Source organism: Bos mutus, chromosome 7, assembly GCF_027580195.1.
Source record: "Bos mutus isolate GX-2022 chromosome 7, NWIPB_WYAK_1.1, whole genome shotgun sequence".
NCBI lineage: Eukaryota > Metazoa > Chordata > Mammalia > Artiodactyla > Bovidae > Bos > Bos mutus.
The window spans coordinates 14,796,886-14,815,931 of record NC_091623.1 but is presented as its reverse complement, the minus strand read 5'-3'; the positions used below and the strand labels follow the sequence as shown (position 1 = coordinate 14,815,931).

General features: G+C 37.9%; 1 protein-coding gene across 1 annotated transcript in view; it reads left to right on the top strand.

Moving 5' to 3' along the window:
- The window catches only part of HAPLN1 (hyaluronan and proteoglycan link protein 1), an 80,820-nt gene extending 62,162 nt beyond the window's left edge, over positions 1-18,658 (top strand). Inside the window, exons 3-5 of the mRNA XM_070374772.1 lie at positions 807-1,178; positions 12,217-12,519; positions 15,098-18,658. Coding sequence (XP_070230873.1) covers positions 807-1,178; positions 12,217-12,519; positions 15,098-15,387 — 965 coding nt within the window. The 3' untranslated portion in view covers positions 15,388-18,658. The remainder of the gene's footprint in view (positions 1-806; positions 1,179-12,216; positions 12,520-15,097) is intronic.
- Positions 18,659-19,046: the final 388 nt, after the last annotated feature.

Sequence of the window (19,046 nt, the reverse complement as noted above, 5' to 3'; positions counted from 1 at the left end):
AAACCAAGACACAGAAAAAGCAGAAGGACAGTAGAAGGAGATTTAAGGGAATAAAGAAACAAACAACTATCTGGTTAATTAGAAAAGAAATATAACTTTGGATACACTTTTACCATTCAAAGTTTGAGGAATATATTTCAAAATCTGGAGCTTTTTAAAAAACATCCACTAAAAATGCCTTTCTGAGGTCTAGCCTTTGTGTGAAAATAAAATACATACATGTTGCTTGAAATGCTCCAGAATGGTATATCACAGGTATGTATCTGAAGGCAGAGATGGGAGAACATTCTAAGTTCTTTGACCAGAACAGTTCAATGAACGTTAGTCTGTTACCATAAACTTTCCCCTAAATACAATACAGACTTATTGGATTAGAAAGTTCAGCTGAGGAAAGATCAATTTATACAATTTGAATTTTGGGGTTTATATCGATGAAATAATTATGGTTCCCCATCACTTCTCTTGGTCTTATTTCTACATTTTTATATTTAAATATAGAAAAAAATGGAATTTATGATGACATCCTCAAACTTCAGATGACTATAGAATCTTATAGCCAGTATTTCTCATTGATTGTCATGTACAACTTTCCCTTTCTTCAGTGGCTTAAAAGACATGACTACCTTGTAGAACCCCACTAGGTACTAGAGGTACCTTTCTCCGTAAGTCAAAGGAGGTCACTGCTCAACAAGGCAGAGAAGCTTATCTTCAATGCTACTCTTCACCAGATACCCTGTATAGGTAGTATGTTTCATATTATAAAAGTCTAAAAGCATATTAATTTTTTCTCTTTTTTTCAATTATAGCAGAAAATGGCCCCCGTCTACTGGTGGAAGCAGAACAAGCCAAGGTGTTCTCACGTAGAGGTGGCAATGTTACACTGCCATGTAAATTTTACCGAGACCCTACAGCATTTGGCTCAGGAACCCACAAAATCCGGATTAAGTGGACCAAGCTAACTTCAGATTACCTCAAGGAAGTGGATGTCTTTGTTTCCATGGGATACCACAAGAAAACCTATGGAGGCTACCATGGTAGAGTGTTTCTGAAAGGAGGCAGCGATAATGATGCTTCTCTGGTGATCACAGACCTTACTCTAGAGGATTATGGGAGATATAAGTGTGAGGTGATTGAAGGATTAGAAGATGATACTGCTGTGGTAGCATTAGATTTACAAGGTAAGTACGGTGTTAAACTTAGGAATGATAATTAATCATTGCTTTTTTTTCATGACAAGTAATGTCCAGTGATCACCCCAGTGCTGATATGAGGAACCAAAAGTCCATGTAAAGCATGTTTTTCTGTAATTTGCAGTCTGTCTACAAATCAAGCTTTCACATTTGAAATTTATACACAATGGTTATATGCAAAATTGAAGCTATTTACAAGTAGAAGAAATGTGCAGTGTAACTGAATTAACAATATTCAGGAACTGCCTTATGCCATTCAAAATTTAAATCTCATTACATAGTTATTAAGAAATGCAGAGTGGAGGCTTTTTATTATGCTTCTAAAATTGTCTCCGTTTCAAAATAATGGCGAGCTTGTGAAGGACATCTGCTAACTAAAATAAATTTAGTTGTATTCTGTAAAATAACTGGGAAAACTTAATTTAACAAAAAATAACCTCTAGATTTATTTAAATATTCTTGTAAAGAAGTAAATTTTTTAATGGTCCAGAGTCTCCTAGATACTGAATAGCAAATGGTCAAGGAATTTTGGAGGGAGTTTTATTTCTAAATATGCAGTACTTGCAGTAGGTTCAGCTTCCCTGGTGGCTCAGAGAGTAAAGAATCCGCCTGCAATGTGGAAGACCCAGGTTCGATCCCTGGGTAGGGAGATCCCCTGGAGAAGGGAATGGCAACCCACTCCGGTATTCTTGCCTGGATAATCTCATGGACAGCGGAGTCTGGCAGGCTACAGTCCATGGGGTCACCAAGAGTCAGGCACGACTAAGCAACTAACACTCTCAACACTCTTAGTAGGTTCAAAGACCAAAATGTTTACAAAGCTAAACAATAAAATGTACCATCTTGCCTCTACCAAAGCCCTCTACACTTCTCCTTAGTTGATGATATATCTCTAGACACTCTTCATTCATGAATTTGAGCATTTCTTTACATGAGAGAATAAATTTTGACTGCATTAATGGAATAGTCCTTCCTTATGTAAACCATAGGTGTGTGTTTGCTATAAGTTCCTTTTACATTCTAGGACAGATTTGTGGCTTTTGGAAAAATATCTATTTTGTCCACTAGCATACCACTGAAGATGTGACCTTCTGAATCCGATAGAGTACCATTACATGCATACAGATTTATCAGCTTTGTGTGTCTGATACATTGCTTGATGTTGTAATGTGCATTTTTGTGACCTTTTCTTACTTGTAGTTCTTGGCTCCTGATTGCACGCCACCTTATACTTAGAGTGTTTATTGATTCACTTTAATATCCATGAACACTGGCATTATTAAAAATGAAAGAAGCAGTTGGCTTAGAGAAGACAGTAATCATCAAATATTAATTGAGGGTCACTTTCTTTTATCAAAGGGGCATCAGGCAATGGAAACTGGGAGGACTAAGATGGTCATGGTCGCCCCAGCTTTGTCAGTACATGTTTTGTAACCAGATCAAGTTACTTCTCCATATTGCACATTGGCTTCCAATCTATGAACAATAGTTTGAACTATATTATCAATTGGTAGGTTTTCTTCTTAAAGTCCATGTTTATATACCACAGTATTTCCTAAACTTAACTCATATGCCCATGTTTGTTATCTCCTTACGCTTACTTAAAAATAAATTTTAAATAAATAGAAAACAACATAACTTGCCAGAAATAGAAGGAAACCAGAAAAATAAGTACAATGAATATAAGGTCTTTCTAAATTATAACTGCTTGATGATGGCTTTGAGTATGAAGCCTGCTGTCCTTTTGAAAAAGAGATTTAGCACATTTTAGAGGATAATACACTTGATAGTCAAACTGAGACTTCCTTTAAGACATACTTAGATATGTTGAAGGGGAATTGTAAGAAGAGTAATTTTTCCTATACAAGCCCTGCACCTTCCCAAATCTCCATGTTTTCCATGCTTTCAGGCTACTTCTTTACCATATAATTCATATGCATATGAGCTAAGTAAATGTGCCCAAGAGACCAATTTAATTGATAAATATTTTTTGAAGTGCTGTTTTGGTACCATGAGAAACAAAAAATTCTAAAACATGGTTCCTTTCATTCAACAATCTTACAATCCATTAAAGATAGTAAGTACTTTAAAATAAGATGGAACTTGTTAAAGTAAGTAGGTACAAATTGCTCTAATCGTATCCATATTTATTTTGCTCACTTTCAGTAATGCCCCTGGACAGCTGAAACTTGGGAAAACTCCTTTCCAAAAGTAACATGGTTAGGAGTAAGAGCTAGGACTAGAATTTGATTCCAAGGGCACTCAATGAAGTCATTGCTTTTATCTACTATGATCTGGGGGTCTGCAGTAAGGAGAAAGTTTCTGTTGGGGTAGAAGAGTAGAGGTTTCAGAAAGGCACTGGTGTTTGACAGCTTCAGTTCTTCTGAAGCTTTCTAAAGATTCTTAAAGGCCCCAGAGTTATTTGGGAGATGATCAAGGGACTGTCTTTTAGTCATACTGCGTTAATTGGTGTGTCAATTACAGCTGCTTCTGTACTATAGGAAGAGTAGAAACAGTCATTAACCAGAGGATCTGCCTTAGAGTGACTGACATTTCCACATTTAACATTATCTACATGAATCATTTCTGAACAACTGGAAACAATGCAATCCTTTAAAAATAAGATCAAAAACCAATGCTACCCTGAGCCTTATCCCCTCCACCCCCAGCTCTGATGTTCTCAGACCACAGATTTCTACTGTAACTCTAATCACATTTTTTTTTGTAAATATTTGCAAACTTGTCCAACTTCACTTTTCACCTGCTAAATGGAATATAATGGTCATCTGAGTTAAATTCACCCATTCCAGTCCATTTGAGTTCACTGATTCCTAAAGTGTCAAGGTTCACTCTTGCCATCTCCTGTTTGACCACTTCCAATTTGCCTTGATTCATGGACCTAAGATTCCAGGTTCCTATGCAATATTGTTCTTCACAGCATCAGAGTTTACTTCTGTCATCAGTCACATCCACAACTGGGCACTGTTTGCATTTTGGCTCCGTCTCTTCATTCTTTCTGGAGTTGTTTCTCCACTCTTCTCCAGAAGCATATTGGGCATCTATTGACTGGGGAGTTCATCTTTCAGTGTCATATCTTTTTGCCTTTTCATATTGTTCATGGGGTTCTCAAGGCAAGAATACTGGTTTGCCATTCCCTTCTCCAGGAAATAGTTTATAAGTGAGTGAATGTTTGATACAATGGGTTTATACTTTCAATACAAAAAAGTCTGCATGCAAAAGAAGGGCCATGCATTGGAAAACACTCTAAAGGAAGAGACATTTGATATGGACCATGAGAGGTGAACTTTGTACCTTCATAGCATAGAGAGTATGACAAAATGGGAAAGAGAACATCACAGGTTGAAGGAGAAACTCTTCAAAGGCCAAAATGTGAGTAACAGATGCCACAGGTAGTTAGCATCCAGTTTGACTGATTTAACCCTCAGCATGGCAATAGGGTGGGATAAAATTTTTTAACTTTTCATTTTCACCAATTTCAAAAGTTTGAAAAAGGAGAAAGACTATGATGAAGAGTATAACGTATCTATATATATAATCATCCAGCTTCAAAAAGTGTCATCAGATAGCTAATCTTACTTTAGCCTGCTTTATCTACTCCAACTGAATAATTTTAAAGAAAAATCCAGGGTATTATTTTATCTATATATTTCAACATGAGATAAGAATTCATTTTAAAATAAAACTACAAAAATTTTAATGATAGCTACGGTGCCATCATAGAATAAAATCTGACGAACCATGATTGCTAAGAACAGACACTATGAGGGACTTGACAATTTCAACCTCAGTTCAGTTCAGTCGCTCCATCATGTCCAACTCTTGGCGACCCCATGAATTGCAGCACGCCAGGCCTCCCTGTCCATCACCAACTCCCGGAGTTCACCCAGACTCACGTCCATAAAGTCAGTGATGCCATCCAGCCATCTCATCCTCTGTCGTCCCCCTTCTCCTCCTGCCCCCAATCCCTCCCAGCATCAGAGTCTTTTCCAATGAGTCAATTCTTTGCATGAGGTGGCCAAAGTACTGGAGTTTCAGCTTTAGCATCAGTCCTTCCAAAGAACACCCAGGACTGATCTCCTTTAGAATGGACTGGTTGGATCTCCTTGCAGTCCAAGGGACTCTCAAGAGTCTTCTCCAACACCACAGTTCAAAAGCATCAATTCTTCGGTTCTCAGCTTTCTTCACAGCCCAACTCTCACATCCATACATGACCACTGGAAAAACCATAGCCTTGACTAGACGTACCTTTGTTGGCAAAGTAATGTCTCTGCTTTTGAATATGCTATCTAGGTTGGTCATAACTTTCCTTCCAAGGAGTAAGCGTCTTTTAATTTCATGGCTGCATTCACCATCTGCTGTGATTTTGGAGCCCCCCCCAAAAAAAAGTCTGACACTGTTTCCACTGTTTCCCATGAAGTGATGGGACCAGATGCCATGATTTTTGTTTTCTGAATGTTGAGCTTTAAGCCAACTTTTTCACTCTCCTCTTTCACTTTCATCAAGAGGCTTTTTAGTTCCTCTTTACTTTCTGCCATAAGGGTGGTGTCATCTGCATATCTGAGGTTATTGATATTTCTCCCAGCAATCTTGATTCCAGCTTGTGCTTCTTCCAGCCCAGTGTTTCTCATGATGTACTCTGCATATAAGTTAAATAAGTAGGGTGACCATATACAGCCTTGACGTACTCCTTTTCCTATTTGGAACCAGTCTGTTGTTCCATGTCCAGTTCTAACTGTTGCTTCCTGACCTGCATACAAATTTCTCAAGAGGCAGGTCAGGTGGTCTGGTATTCCCATCTCTTTCAGAATTTTCCACAGTTTATTGTGATCCACACAGTCAAAGGCTTTGACATAGTCAATAAAACAGAAATAGAAGTTTTTCTGGATCTTTCTTGTTTTTTTGATGATCCAGCAGATGTTGGCACTTTGATCTCTGGTTCCTCTGCCTTTTCTTAAACCAGCTTGAACATCTGGAAGCTCATGGTTCACGTATTGCTGAAGCCTGGCTTGGAGAATTTTGAGCATTACTTTACTAGCTTGTGAAATGAGTGCAATTGTGTGGTAGTCTGAGCATTCTTTGGCATTGCCTTTCTTTGGGATTAGAATGAAAACTGACCTTTTCCAATCCTGTGGCCACTGCTGAGTTTTCCAAATTTGCTGGCGTATTGAGTGCAGCACTTTCACAGCATCATCTTTCAGAATTTGAAAGAGCTCAACTGGAATTCCATCACCTCCACTAGCTTTGTTCGTAGTGATGCTTTCTAAGGCCCACTTGACTTCACATTCCAGGATGTCTGGCTCTAGGTCAGTGATCACACCATTGTGATTATCTGGGTTGTGAAGATCTTTTTTGTACAGTTCATCTGTGTATTCTTGCCACCTCTTCTTAATATCATCTGCTTCTGTTAGGTCCATACCATTTCTGTCCTTTATCAAGCCCATCTTTGCATGAAATGTTCCCTTGGTATCTCTAATTTTCTTGAAGAGATCCCTAGTCTTTCCCATTCTGTTGTTTTCCTCTATTTCTTTGCATTGATCGCTGAGGAAGGCTTTCTTATCTCTTCTTGCTATTCTTTGGAACTCTGCATTCAGATGCTTATATCTTTCCTTTTCTCTTTGCTTTGCTCTTCTCTTCTTTTCACAGCTATTTGTAAGGCCTCCCCAGACAGCCATTTTGCTTTTTTGCATTTCTTTTTCTTGGGGATGGTCTTGATCCCTGTCTCCTGTACAATGTCACGAACTTCTGTCCATAGTTCATCAGGCACTCTATCTATCAGATCTAGTCCCTTAAATCTATTTCATTTCCACTATATAATCATAAAGGATTTGATTTAGATCATACCTCAATGGTCTAGTGGGTTTCCCTACTTTCTTCAATTTAAGTCTGTATTTGGCAATAAGGAGTTCATGATCTGAGCCACAGTCAGCTCCTTGTCTTGTTTTGCTGACTGTATACAGCTTCTCCATCTTTGGCTGCAAAGAATATAATCAGTCTGATTTCAATGTTGACCTTATGGTGATGTCCATGTGTAGAGCCTTCTCTTATGTTGTTGGAAGAGGGTGTTTGCTATGACCAGGGTGTTCTCTTGGCAAAACTCTATTAACATTTGTTCTGCTTCATTCCGTATTCCAAGGCCAAATTTGCCTATTACTCCAGGTGTTTCTTGACTTCCTACTTTTGCATTCCAGTCCCCTATAATGAAAAGGACATCTTTTTTGGGTGTTAGTTCTAAAAGGTCTTGTAGGTCTTCATAGAACTGTTCAACTTCAGCTTCTTCAGCGTTACTGGCTGGGGCATAGACTTGGATTACCATGATATTGAATGGTTTGCCTTGGAAACGAACAGAGATCATTCTGTCATTTTTGAGATTGCATCCAAGTACTGCATTTCAGACTCTTTTGTTGACCATGATGGCTACTCCATTTCTTCTAAGGGATTCCTGCCCACAGTAGTAGATATAATGATCATCTGAGTCTTGGGTAAATGCTCACAGTGCAGCAATTACATACATAAGAATTGGAAGGCTATGGTAAACCACATGCAGCAGAAGAAATACCTTGTGGTTATCATTTATTAGCTCTTACAGTGGAAACAGTGTCAGACTTTATTTTTGGGGGCTCCAAAATCACTGCAGATGGTGACTGCAACCATGAAATTAAAAGATGCTTACTCCTTGGAAGGAAAGTTATGACCAACCTAGACAGCATATTCAAAAGCAGAGACATTACTTTGCCAACAAATGTTCATCTAGTTAAGGCTATGGTTTTTCCAGTGGTCATGTATGGATGTGAGAGTTGGACTGTGAAGAAGGCTGAGTGCCAAAGAATTGATGCTTTTGAACTGTGGTGTTGGAGAAGACTCTTGAGAGTCCCTTGGACTGCAAGGAGATCCAACCAGTCCATTCTGAAGGAGATCAGCCCTGGGATTTCTTTGGAAGGAATGATGCTAAAGCTGAAACTCCAGTACTTTGGCCACCTCATGCAAAGATTTGACTCATTGGAAAAGACTCTGATGCTAGGAGGGATTGGGGGCAGGAGGAGAAGGGGACGACAGAGGATGAGATGGCTGGATGGCATCACTGACTTGATGGATGTGACTCTGGGTGAACTCCGGGAGTTGGTGATGGACAGGGAGGCCTGGCATGCTGGGATTCATGGGGTTGCAAAGAGTCGGACACGACTGAGCGACTGAACTGAACTGAACTGTATTCCAGGTTCTGACCTTTTTTCACTATCAATTACATCCTTACTAGGGTCATCACCAAATCAGGCAAGTTCTGCTTAAGCTCCTTGTCAATCTTCTAACATGCATAAATAAGACTAAGGAAGTGTATCATTTTAAATGTCATAATTAAGCTGCCTTTCCAACTGTAATTGTACAATGTCTTTAATCATATTAGCCCTTTAATACCAGATTAAATGCTATGTTGTTCAAAAAATTTTCCCAATTAGAAAAAAAATCGTTCTACTTCAAGATGCCAAAATTGTATGGTTTGTATTTATAAGATTCTGTTCTGTCTTGGCGGAGAAGGCAATGGCAACTCACTCCAGTATTCTTGCCTGGAGAATCCCAGGGATGGGAGAGCCTGGTGGGCTGCCATCTATGGGGTCACACAGAGTCGGACACAGCTAAAGCGACTTAGCAGCACCAGCAGCAGCATTCTGTCTTGGAGTCAGATTTTTATATGTGTGTGTGTGTGTATACACACATACAATCATGGAGTCTTTGCAGAAAAACACCATCCCCCAAACTCAAGGTATCCTAGAGTATTCAGTATAATGCCTGCTCTTAGTTGTATTTTAAAGTCTGTTTTTCAAATCACACAGATTTTTTTTTTTAAAAGTAAACCCTTTTGAAAAACTGACCTACATATGAGTTGGAATTAGCTGTGGAAGCATAATTTTTTTCATGTAGAATCTTGGATAGGGTAAAGCCCTCTGATTACTACCAAATTACCCACATTGCTAGAAACAACATCCAGCAAGAGGTAAGCCTTATATAACAAGGAAAGTGTCCCCAGAAATTCATGAGTAGCTTGGCCTACAGAATTCATTTGAGCAATTGATAAATATATAGATAATGATATGAAAAACATGATATTTGTACTTCTAATCTTCCACTGTATTATTGGTCTTCCACTGATGAAAATGGGGCCAATTCACAAAAAATAGGATCTGAGAACTTTTAGAAATAGAAAGCTAATTCCGTATATGTATGTAACACTGAAAGGCATTCTGAGAGATACTGTGGAAAGTACAAGTGTTCTGCATGGCCTCTACCTTTTTATTATTAAAAAATATTTACTTTATGGAGTTATTGAAATTTCCTTTAGCTTTAATATGCAGCATGGCATGAAAACCTTTCACATAACCAACAAATTGATATTTGCCAACAACTAAGATGAACTGGACTGTGCAATTGTAAGTCTTAAAGAATGTGCTTTTAAAACATATTTCAATTCACTAAACTACTCACATCACTTGATATTATCCTTTTCCATGTGATGGATATTTCTTATTAATACCCTTGGTAGTAATGCATACCAGCCTTTCAGGGAAAAGTAAAGAGTTTTTGATTATATTTTGACATATAAGTATAAAATAATCGTACTTGGAAAATAATCATATACCCTTCTTTCTCACTCATGAAAGTTTAACTTTTCTTATTTTTGTAATGCTGGATGAAAGTAATCACCATTTGCTCCATAATTCAACTGTAGGAATTGCACATTTTTCCACAGAGCCAAGAAAGTTTCTGCAGTTATAGTCTTAGATGTTGAAATCTTAACTAGCTGGAAGTAAAACGAGTAAATAAATAAAATACTAATAAACATGTTCCAGAAATGCTCCCACTTGTACAAAACATCTGATTGTTAAAATGTGTACAATAAAGTGAAACTTTTAAAATGTTGGTGAGGATGTGGAAATTGACCTTGATTTACTCGGAATTTGTTCTTTCCAGCATCAAACATTGATTAAAATCTGCTAAGTAAATTTTTTGAGTTACTGTAAGTTGACCATTTACTCTCACCATTGAAAAAGAGTGAAATTTTAATATAGGGTTACACTTTGACTTTGAGAAATGATTGTGTAAAATTATGTTAAATGTAAAAGGAACTCAAAAATATATTACACTGTTTTTGGAACTAAATCAAGCATAATTCAATGGCTAATCAAGGACAAATGACTAAAGAAAAAATTTTCCCAATGCCTATGGGAGTTCACCAAATCAGTCTGGTGAATTAAAACTTGAGAGGTTGCCTAGGTCTTTAAAACTATTACAAATTAAAATAGCCTGCTTTCTCCACTGTTACCATCTCGAGCTATTTGAGAAATGGAATTCAACCTAAATGGTTGAATTTAGGTCTATATACATTGAGATTTTCTCTCACTTAAGGTCTAGCTGCCAAGGAAAGCTCTACTGGAAAAATGAAATATTTTCCTTTCCATTGGCATTCCTGGGCTTGTTGAGAAAAGAGGATGCAAAGCGTGAGGGGACTGAGAATACTAAAGCTTCTCCTTCTCAGCGCTGACTGGGCTTTTAGTTGGATGCCTGGGCACAGCCCTTCTTAGAAGGAGTCGCCTCCAGGCTTTCCCCACCCCCATCCCCCCATCTCTACAGGGGGCAAAGGCAACCAAGAGAGTCTTTTCCTCCTTACTTTTGGCTCCAATTCAGCTTACAGATCTCTCAGCCAAGAACCTGAGAAGGCAGGATGAGATCAGGAAGCCTTCCTGGATCTCTGCCTCTAGTGGATGGTGCCAGCTGGACTGCCCTGCAGGGACAAATGTGTCCTGCAGAGCCCTTCAGTGGACACGACTTGATTTAGGCTCTTGAAATTTCTTCCTGTAGAATATTCCAGGACAACTGATAAAAGAAAACATTTCCTGTGCAACTGGTTACACTATTAGATTGTGCACCCATCTTGCACAGGGTCTGCCGTCTCGTAAAATAGCACATTTGGTATAATCCACCAAATTACTGTGTGAGTCAGACAGTTTTTTACATTCCACATGCTAAAATATGAATTATTACTCATTATAATAAAAAATTCAAGGCAAAATTAATTTTCTTTTAGCAACCATGGAGAAGACATTTTGACTCAGTGGTCCTTCATAAAGTCCAGCAAATGATACAACTTTGTTTTTTTATGATGCAACCCTTATTCTTTAAAGAAACTGTGCAGAAAGTTGTGAGACAGCTCAGTCACCTCCCGTAATAATCTGATTTGAACCAACCTAAAGAAATGCTTTGGAAAACTGTTGCATATTCCCAGGCAAAGTCAAGCGCCAAATCTTCACCAAGTGCTAAATTGACTAAGGGTTTTTGTCCTCTAAAATATTTAATTATTTGGCAGATGTCTATTTTGTACATACCTTGTATAGGACAAGCTTCTAAAGGCTTTTGTTCTCTATTTGCAATATCAATGTTTAGAAAACTTAGTTTCAGTTTGCAATGCATGAATACGGAAGCTGAAAAATAGTAATAGAAATATTTAAAAATGAAAGCTTTTATTTTAGTTGTATTGTTTAAGGAGAGAAAAAAAAAATGAAATTAAGTTAAGCTACAGTAAAAGCTGAGACAAATGAATAAGAGAGCCAGGATGCTTTTTATGGAAGTGCCTCACTGTAAAAAATTACCCTATTAATATGAAATAAGACTTCTTAATTAGGTTTTTGTTAGATATGCAAAAGGTAAGTTCACCGGGAGGGCAACTTGAAAACTATAATTTGCAGATGAATCATTTCAGAAAGGAGAATTATGAGGCTTGAGTTGAATGCTTAGCAAAACAGATAAATCACTGAAGTTACCAGACCAAATAGCTCATTGTGAAATGCTCAGAGCTGAGAGGCTTGAAGGGAAATGGGACCATTAGAAAATACTGCAACTTGAGCAAAAAGCTGCTACTTCATCTGATGGTAATTCTGTTCTCCCCACTCAAGTGGGATTTGCTTATAGTTCTTACTATTTGTGCCACTAATGAGTCCTTGCTTTCTCCTTTGGACAGGTGTAGTATTCCCTTATTTTCCACGACTGGGGCGCTACAATCTCAATTTTCATGAGGCACAGCAGGCTTGTCTGGACCAGGATGCTGTGATTGCCTCCTTTGATCAGCTGTATGATGCCTGGCGGAGTGGGCTGGACTGGTGCAACGCTGGCTGGCTCAGTGATGGGTCTGTGCAATATCCCATCACAAAACCCAGAGAACCCTGTGGAGGCCAGAACACAGTCCCTGGCGTCAGGAACTACGGGTTTTGGGACAAAGATAAAAGCAGATATGATGTCTTCTGTTTTACATCCAATTTCAATGGTAAGATATTAACCATACTACCTTGTTTGTTATCCCAGAAACCAATACATACTATGATATGACATTAAAATTTTAATCTTATCTACTTAAAAAAAGAAAAATCTTTGAAGTATTATGAGAAGCTCTGTAATATCATAATGTTTAAAAATCAACACAGATACCAAGCAAAAGTACACATTTCCATGATTCTTTGGTTTTATTGCATCCAACTGTTGCTGTGAAATAGTTTGTCATGTTTTATGGAGTCTTTTTCTTACTGCCAAAGATGCTGCTGCCACTGTGTGCCCTCCATAGGATATAGATCTCTCCATTGAAGTAAGGATGGCGTCAGTGTCATGCTCTTCTTTAAATTACAATGTCAATGTATTCAGAGATCATCAGCAAAGCTTAGGATAGAGAGCTGGATAAAGAGAGAGCTCTGATTAAGAGAACTTTGCAAGAAAATTAAGTAGAAATAACACTGGAAGCAAAAGCAGAAGTGAGAGATCCAGTTTGCATCAGTACTGATGACTGATTAGTTGAATTCAGCACAACTCCCAACCCTATCTTGCTTCTTTCAGAACCAGTGATGTGATAGTGGGGCCTAGTGCAAAATGAAAATGTGGGCTCCTTGTTAAAAAAAAAAATTATTAAGAATTTTAAGATGACACAGTAGAACATTAAATCAAGCATGAGGCCCAGTGTAACTGTGCAGGTTGCAAACCCATGAGGCTGGCCCAGGTCCCATTATTTTACATTTTAGGTGCCTGTTGATATGCTATGGGGAAAACAGAAAGGGATCAGGGATCAACAAAAGGTCAGACAGTAAATATGTTTGGCTTTGTGGGCCATATGCTCTCTGTTGCAACTATTTCATGTAGCTTTGTAAACTACAACACAAAAGCCACCATGAACAATCTTAAACAGATGGGTGTGGCTGTGTTCTAATAAAACCTCATTGGACTCACATGCTATAGTTTGCCAGCCTCGGGTACAGGTGATAGAACTAACCCTCTATTAATGCTCTCATGACCACTACCCGTTCTCCAAATTATACCCTTTTAGTCTAGAAAGACGGAGAAGGCAATGTCACCCCACTCCAGTACTCTTGCCTGGAAAATCCTATGGACGGAGGAGCCTGGTAGGTTGCAGTCCATGGGGTCGCTAACAGTCGGACACTACTGAGCAACTTCACTTTCACTTTTCACTTTTATGCATTGGAGAAGGAAATGGCAACCCACTCCAGTGTTCTTGCCTGGAGAATCCCAGGGATGGCGGAGCCTGGTGGGCTGCGGTCTATGGGGTCGCACAGAGTCAGACACAACTGAAGCGACTTAGCAGCAGTAGCAGCAGCAGTCTAGAAAGAACTGACAAGCACTAATTTAGACTTCAATAATCTATATTTGAAGAGAGGCAGGAGGGTATCAGGGCTTCCTTGATAGCTCAGTTGGTAAAGAATCCACCTGCAATGCAGGAGACCCTGGTTCGATTCCTGGGTTGGGAAGATCCACTGGAGAAGGGATAGGCTACCCACTCCAGTTTTCTTGGGCTTCCCTTGTGGCTCAGCTGGTAAAGAATCCTCCTGCAATGTGGGAGACCTGGGTTGGGAAGATCCCCTGGAGAAGGGAAAGGCTACCCACTCCAGTATTCTGTATAGTCCATGGGCTCCCAAAGAGTTGGACACGACTGAGCGACTTTCACTTTTCAGGAGGGTATCACATGACAATGTGTAACCTGGTAAGAGTCTGATCCTGTTCTACCTGAAACTAAAAATCTGAGAAAATCTTGCACTGGTAGGTGCCTATGACTTTAGTTAGTTGGTGTCATATACTTCTTATGCATATTTAGTACAAATTGAAGGAATCTCAGTAATGAACACTACTGAGGTAAGTGGTTGAGGCTAACTTGCTCTTTTTTGTGAATCAAGAAATGGTTAGGTGTCCAAGCTCCTACAGAGGGAAGTTGGAAAAAACAACTAACTCCTTTCCTCTCTGCTAGTGAGTGAACAGACTGGGTTCACATTCTAAGTCCGTACTATTTATGGCAAGTGACTTCCTGTATGTTTTGCATTTTCATACTGTAGTCTTTGAATAAGAATAATGCCTTATTGATACCTGTAATGAAAAGGACTTGAGGGCTTTTGATTTTTTTTAAATGGACTTTTCTGTCAGGAATGTTTTTTGATCCTTTCACATTCAAATTTTGCCTCTCCAGAAACTTGTGCTGGGCTTCAGTCTTGCTACAGCTAGAATTTAAATAGCTCTTGCTTTTAACATGGAATTCTGTCTTCTCTAATGCCACAGAAGGGCCCTTTTAGCCACTAATTGGCTAACAGAGACTGCATCTGTCATTTCCCCTTTCTTTTTCACCGCTCTAAAAGGGCATGTCTGAACACACACTAAGGGGCAAGGAAAAAACTAATTTAATGGAGAGAGATCTAGGGTTACTGCCTTTAACTGACTAGCCTATGTTTCAGAACCTCTACAGACACTGCTCTATATCCCCCCGCATTGAGAAACACTTCCATTTGGGGCTCTTTCCATCTCTCTTGGGCTGAGCTCCAGACAGGCCCACTGACCCTCTTTCCTTCTCTCTGCAGGCCGATTTTACTACCTGATCCACCCCACCAAGCTGACCTACGACGAAGCGGTGCAGGCTTGTCTCAATGATGGTGCTCAGATTGCTAAAGTGGGCCAGATATTCGCTGCCTGGAAACTTCTGGGATATGACCGTTGCGATGCAGGCTGGTTGGCAGACGGCAGTGTCCGCTACCCCATCTCTAGGCCAAGAAGGCGCTGCAGTCCTAGCGAGGCTGCAGTGCGCTTCGTGGGTTTCCCAGACAAAAAGCATAAGCTGTATGGTGTCTACTGCTTCAGAGCATACAACTGAGCGTGCCCCTAAAGCACATCAGTTTGAAAGTCATTAAGAACATGTGAAGTGAAAGGTTTTGTTTTTTTTTTCCAATATGAACTCATGCAAGTTACCAAAACTGTGATAACCCTTTTTTACTTACTGTAAAGAGTCATTTTCATAAAGACCAATTCATTAATTTGTTTTTGTAAAGCTATTATCATTCAATATATATTATAAATTAATATAATTTTAAGGGAAGCACTACATATGGAGGTTTTAGAGCCAAACTGTTTAGGCTACATCATCCCAGTGAAGTATCCTTTCATGATCGGGGCATGCAATAGCTTGAGGATTGCTAGGATTAAACTAAGGAAAGTAAAGCTACTCAGAGCAGCAGCTGCCACAAGCACAAATTTTACACGTTTGTACAATTTTGAAATGCATTACAATAAACAGATTAGAGCAACAGATTTGAAATATAGGCTTCTTTACATAAACTGAGGCTCTGAGAGGTTGCACAACACTTAGTTTCGCAAGAGAACAATCTACACTTTTCTAAAATATTTCAAAGCTCCAATAGTCAGAATATTTTACTCTTTAAAATCCTGCCTTTTTGACCAAAAAAAAAAAAAAAAAATCAGATGGACTTCAATGTATAACAAGCACAGTTAAAACCCCTTAAGACCCCCATTTATATGAAGTATGAAACTAAAATCAGCAGATCATATATAACCAATGAGAGATTCCTACCTTCTTCTAATTAAAATTATACATGCCTGAGAAGAACTGTTTTCTTTTGAGTAGCTTTACTGAATTATATTTAAATTCTAAGGGCCGTTTGCTAAGCAGCATTTAGCATCTACTCAGGGCAGTTATATAGATAAACTGCTGGACAGAAAAATTGTAAAATTTAGCAGCTTGATTTTATGTTAGCCTATGAAGTGTTATTGTCCTATAAAATTAACTTTAAAATATTTAATATTTCCTTCTTATTTACATGACATGACAAAAATTTAAATCATAGAAGGAATAAATAACTATACTTGCCTAACCAAGAAATAAGAACCCAACTTTCAGAATTCTTATTATTCCTATTTGTATATAGACTAGGAAGTCCAACTGGTGCCTGTGTTTGGGTAAAAAAGTCAACAAAGTAGTTTTAACCTTTCTCCATATAGAAAATGTGAACAGTTATGGATGTCACTTTCTTGCTGATCATCATCAGGCTTAAATGAAATGCTGAAGCTGTCAAAGAGTTTACACTAAAATCTTCAGGGCTTTATATGAAAGGGTAAGACCAGCTTCAAAAAACAACTTTCCCCATTAGCAGCTCCAATCTTAAATAAAGCTCGGTTTTCCTATATTTTTATGAGTGTTGAAACCCCACAGGGACCAATATTTGTATTCAAATTACATTTCATGGTTTCCCATTGTTTGACAATGAGTTCTAATAAATGGGATTTAGGATAATAATCCAAGTATGACATAGCTGATATGCTTTCATGAATGTTTTTATGTAGATTTTCCTCCCATGAACATGAGTAAATAAATCTGTTTCCTGAATTGATTGTGGTTGCCTTCAAAGCTCTGTAATAATTCTAATAAATTTACTCTATAAATGTAGAGTTATGTGTGTGGAAGGTATAGGACAATTGGAAGTCCATGAAACCATAACTATACTCATATATTATCTAGGCAGAATATTGTAAATAAAAGTAGATCATTTCATCTGTCAAAAGCATATCTGGAAATTTTCAGATGCTTTGCTATTAAAAGATGAGAAGGTATGCATGCACATTTTTACAGTAGGTTGGATATGCAAATTGTACAAAAATACAAATCCAAAGAGATTGTATAGTTTAACTCAAACACTGCTGATACAAATAGAATTCAAACTTCTAAATTAAAAATACCTGAATGGTCTAAGATAATATGAATATATTATTTAAAGAGGGACTATCTCCAAAACAGTGACTCTAGTACCTCAAAAGTGAGGTCAACTCACTAGAGGAAATCCATACTTGAATGATTATTACTCACATTACAAGAATCTTATTGGAAGTACAAGTGGAAAGAAATTTCTATTGAAGCAGATATACAAATTTCAGTTATTGCTGCAAAACTCTACCTTTATATATTAAGCATAGTAACATTTCTTAACTTTTGAATACTTACTAGTATAGGAATTGGTGCTGATAAAAATCTTTGGAGTGACTGTTAGCTGACTAAAGTCTATACTGACTGCACACCATTTTTCCATGCTTGGGAAAAAAAAATCTTAACAGAATGAATACTGCTGGGCAGAATTTTTATCTTCTGACTTCTCCCAAAGGATCAGAATTCCCATACCCTTTTGGACTCCTCCTTGAATAAGAGTTTCTTTTTAATATTCTTATTTTGCCATTTTCACCAAATATCTATTTTCCTATTTCATTCCTCAAGATATTTCACTGAGAGTGTCTGGAAAAAAAAGGTTATACTAACACAATTCCTAACGTAAAGTTGGTACAACACTGGCTAACACTGGCTAATTCAACAATTGCTACTCAGACTTGGGTACTAAGAACAACAGAGGGATGAGATGGGAGTCTGGTTAGGAAATCTTGCTTTGATCATTTCGTTCATAATTAACACTTGGCCCATTTAAGGAACAAAGTATATCTGCATATTTCACTGACAAGCCTACATTTGAAAAAATAGACAAAAGAAATGATACCTATAAAAGGCAGTATAAGAATGAAAACAAGTTAGTTACATTAACACTGGAAGCCATTTTTTACCAACTGCTGCCATGTTTTGTCACAGTAATTTCTAGTCAAATATGGTATTTGTAAATTTAAACTTTCTTTCATAGAAAGGGGGCCGGTACCTGTTAAAGTTTTATTTTATGCAATAATGTAGTTGCTTATTATTTTGGCAATTAGAAGTAGTCTCAAAGGAGATTCCAATTTGGTTGCTGGCAGCCATACTGGGTTTCTTGATTTCAGTGCTCCAAAGAATATGGTGGTCTCAAGGAGTAGTTGACCACTAAGGAGGGAAGGATGAAAAGGGAATCGCTTATTCATTATCAGCATAGAATACATAAAGAATGATCAGTGGATAACTGACATAGTTGTGTTGAGAAGTTAACTGTACCGTAGCTCACTACTGCCAGCGTAGCAATGATGTACAATGAAAGAAATGAAAAATACAAGTCATTATTAAGCCACCTGATTAAAAGGAAGTCAGTATTTAAAGGCATTTAATACCTACTGAGTACAAATCTGAGAAGAACCATATCTGTATTACAAAAAAAAAAAATGTTTTCATTTTCTGTAAGATACAATGAACTGGTAAACAAACATTAAAAGTCAATTTTATGTTACTGCAGTATCTCTTGATTCTTCTGAGTTGTAGAATCTTAGCTATTTTTCTTTGTGTCAAACCCCATAAATGCATTATCTCAAGAAAAGACATTTAACTCATCCTTGCTCTGATACAGTTGACTTCAAATTGTAAACACCTACCAATTCCTATTTCCTATATTTTGCAAAGTTATCAACAACAGCAACAAAAGGAGTATATCTGTAGTGTAACTAAATCAGCAATAGTATTATCCCCAAATCTACTATGATTCAAAGTATAATTTATTTGGTTCATCTGGTTCAGTGTATCCTTGAATAGATTTATATATTTAAACTACATACACAGCTAAA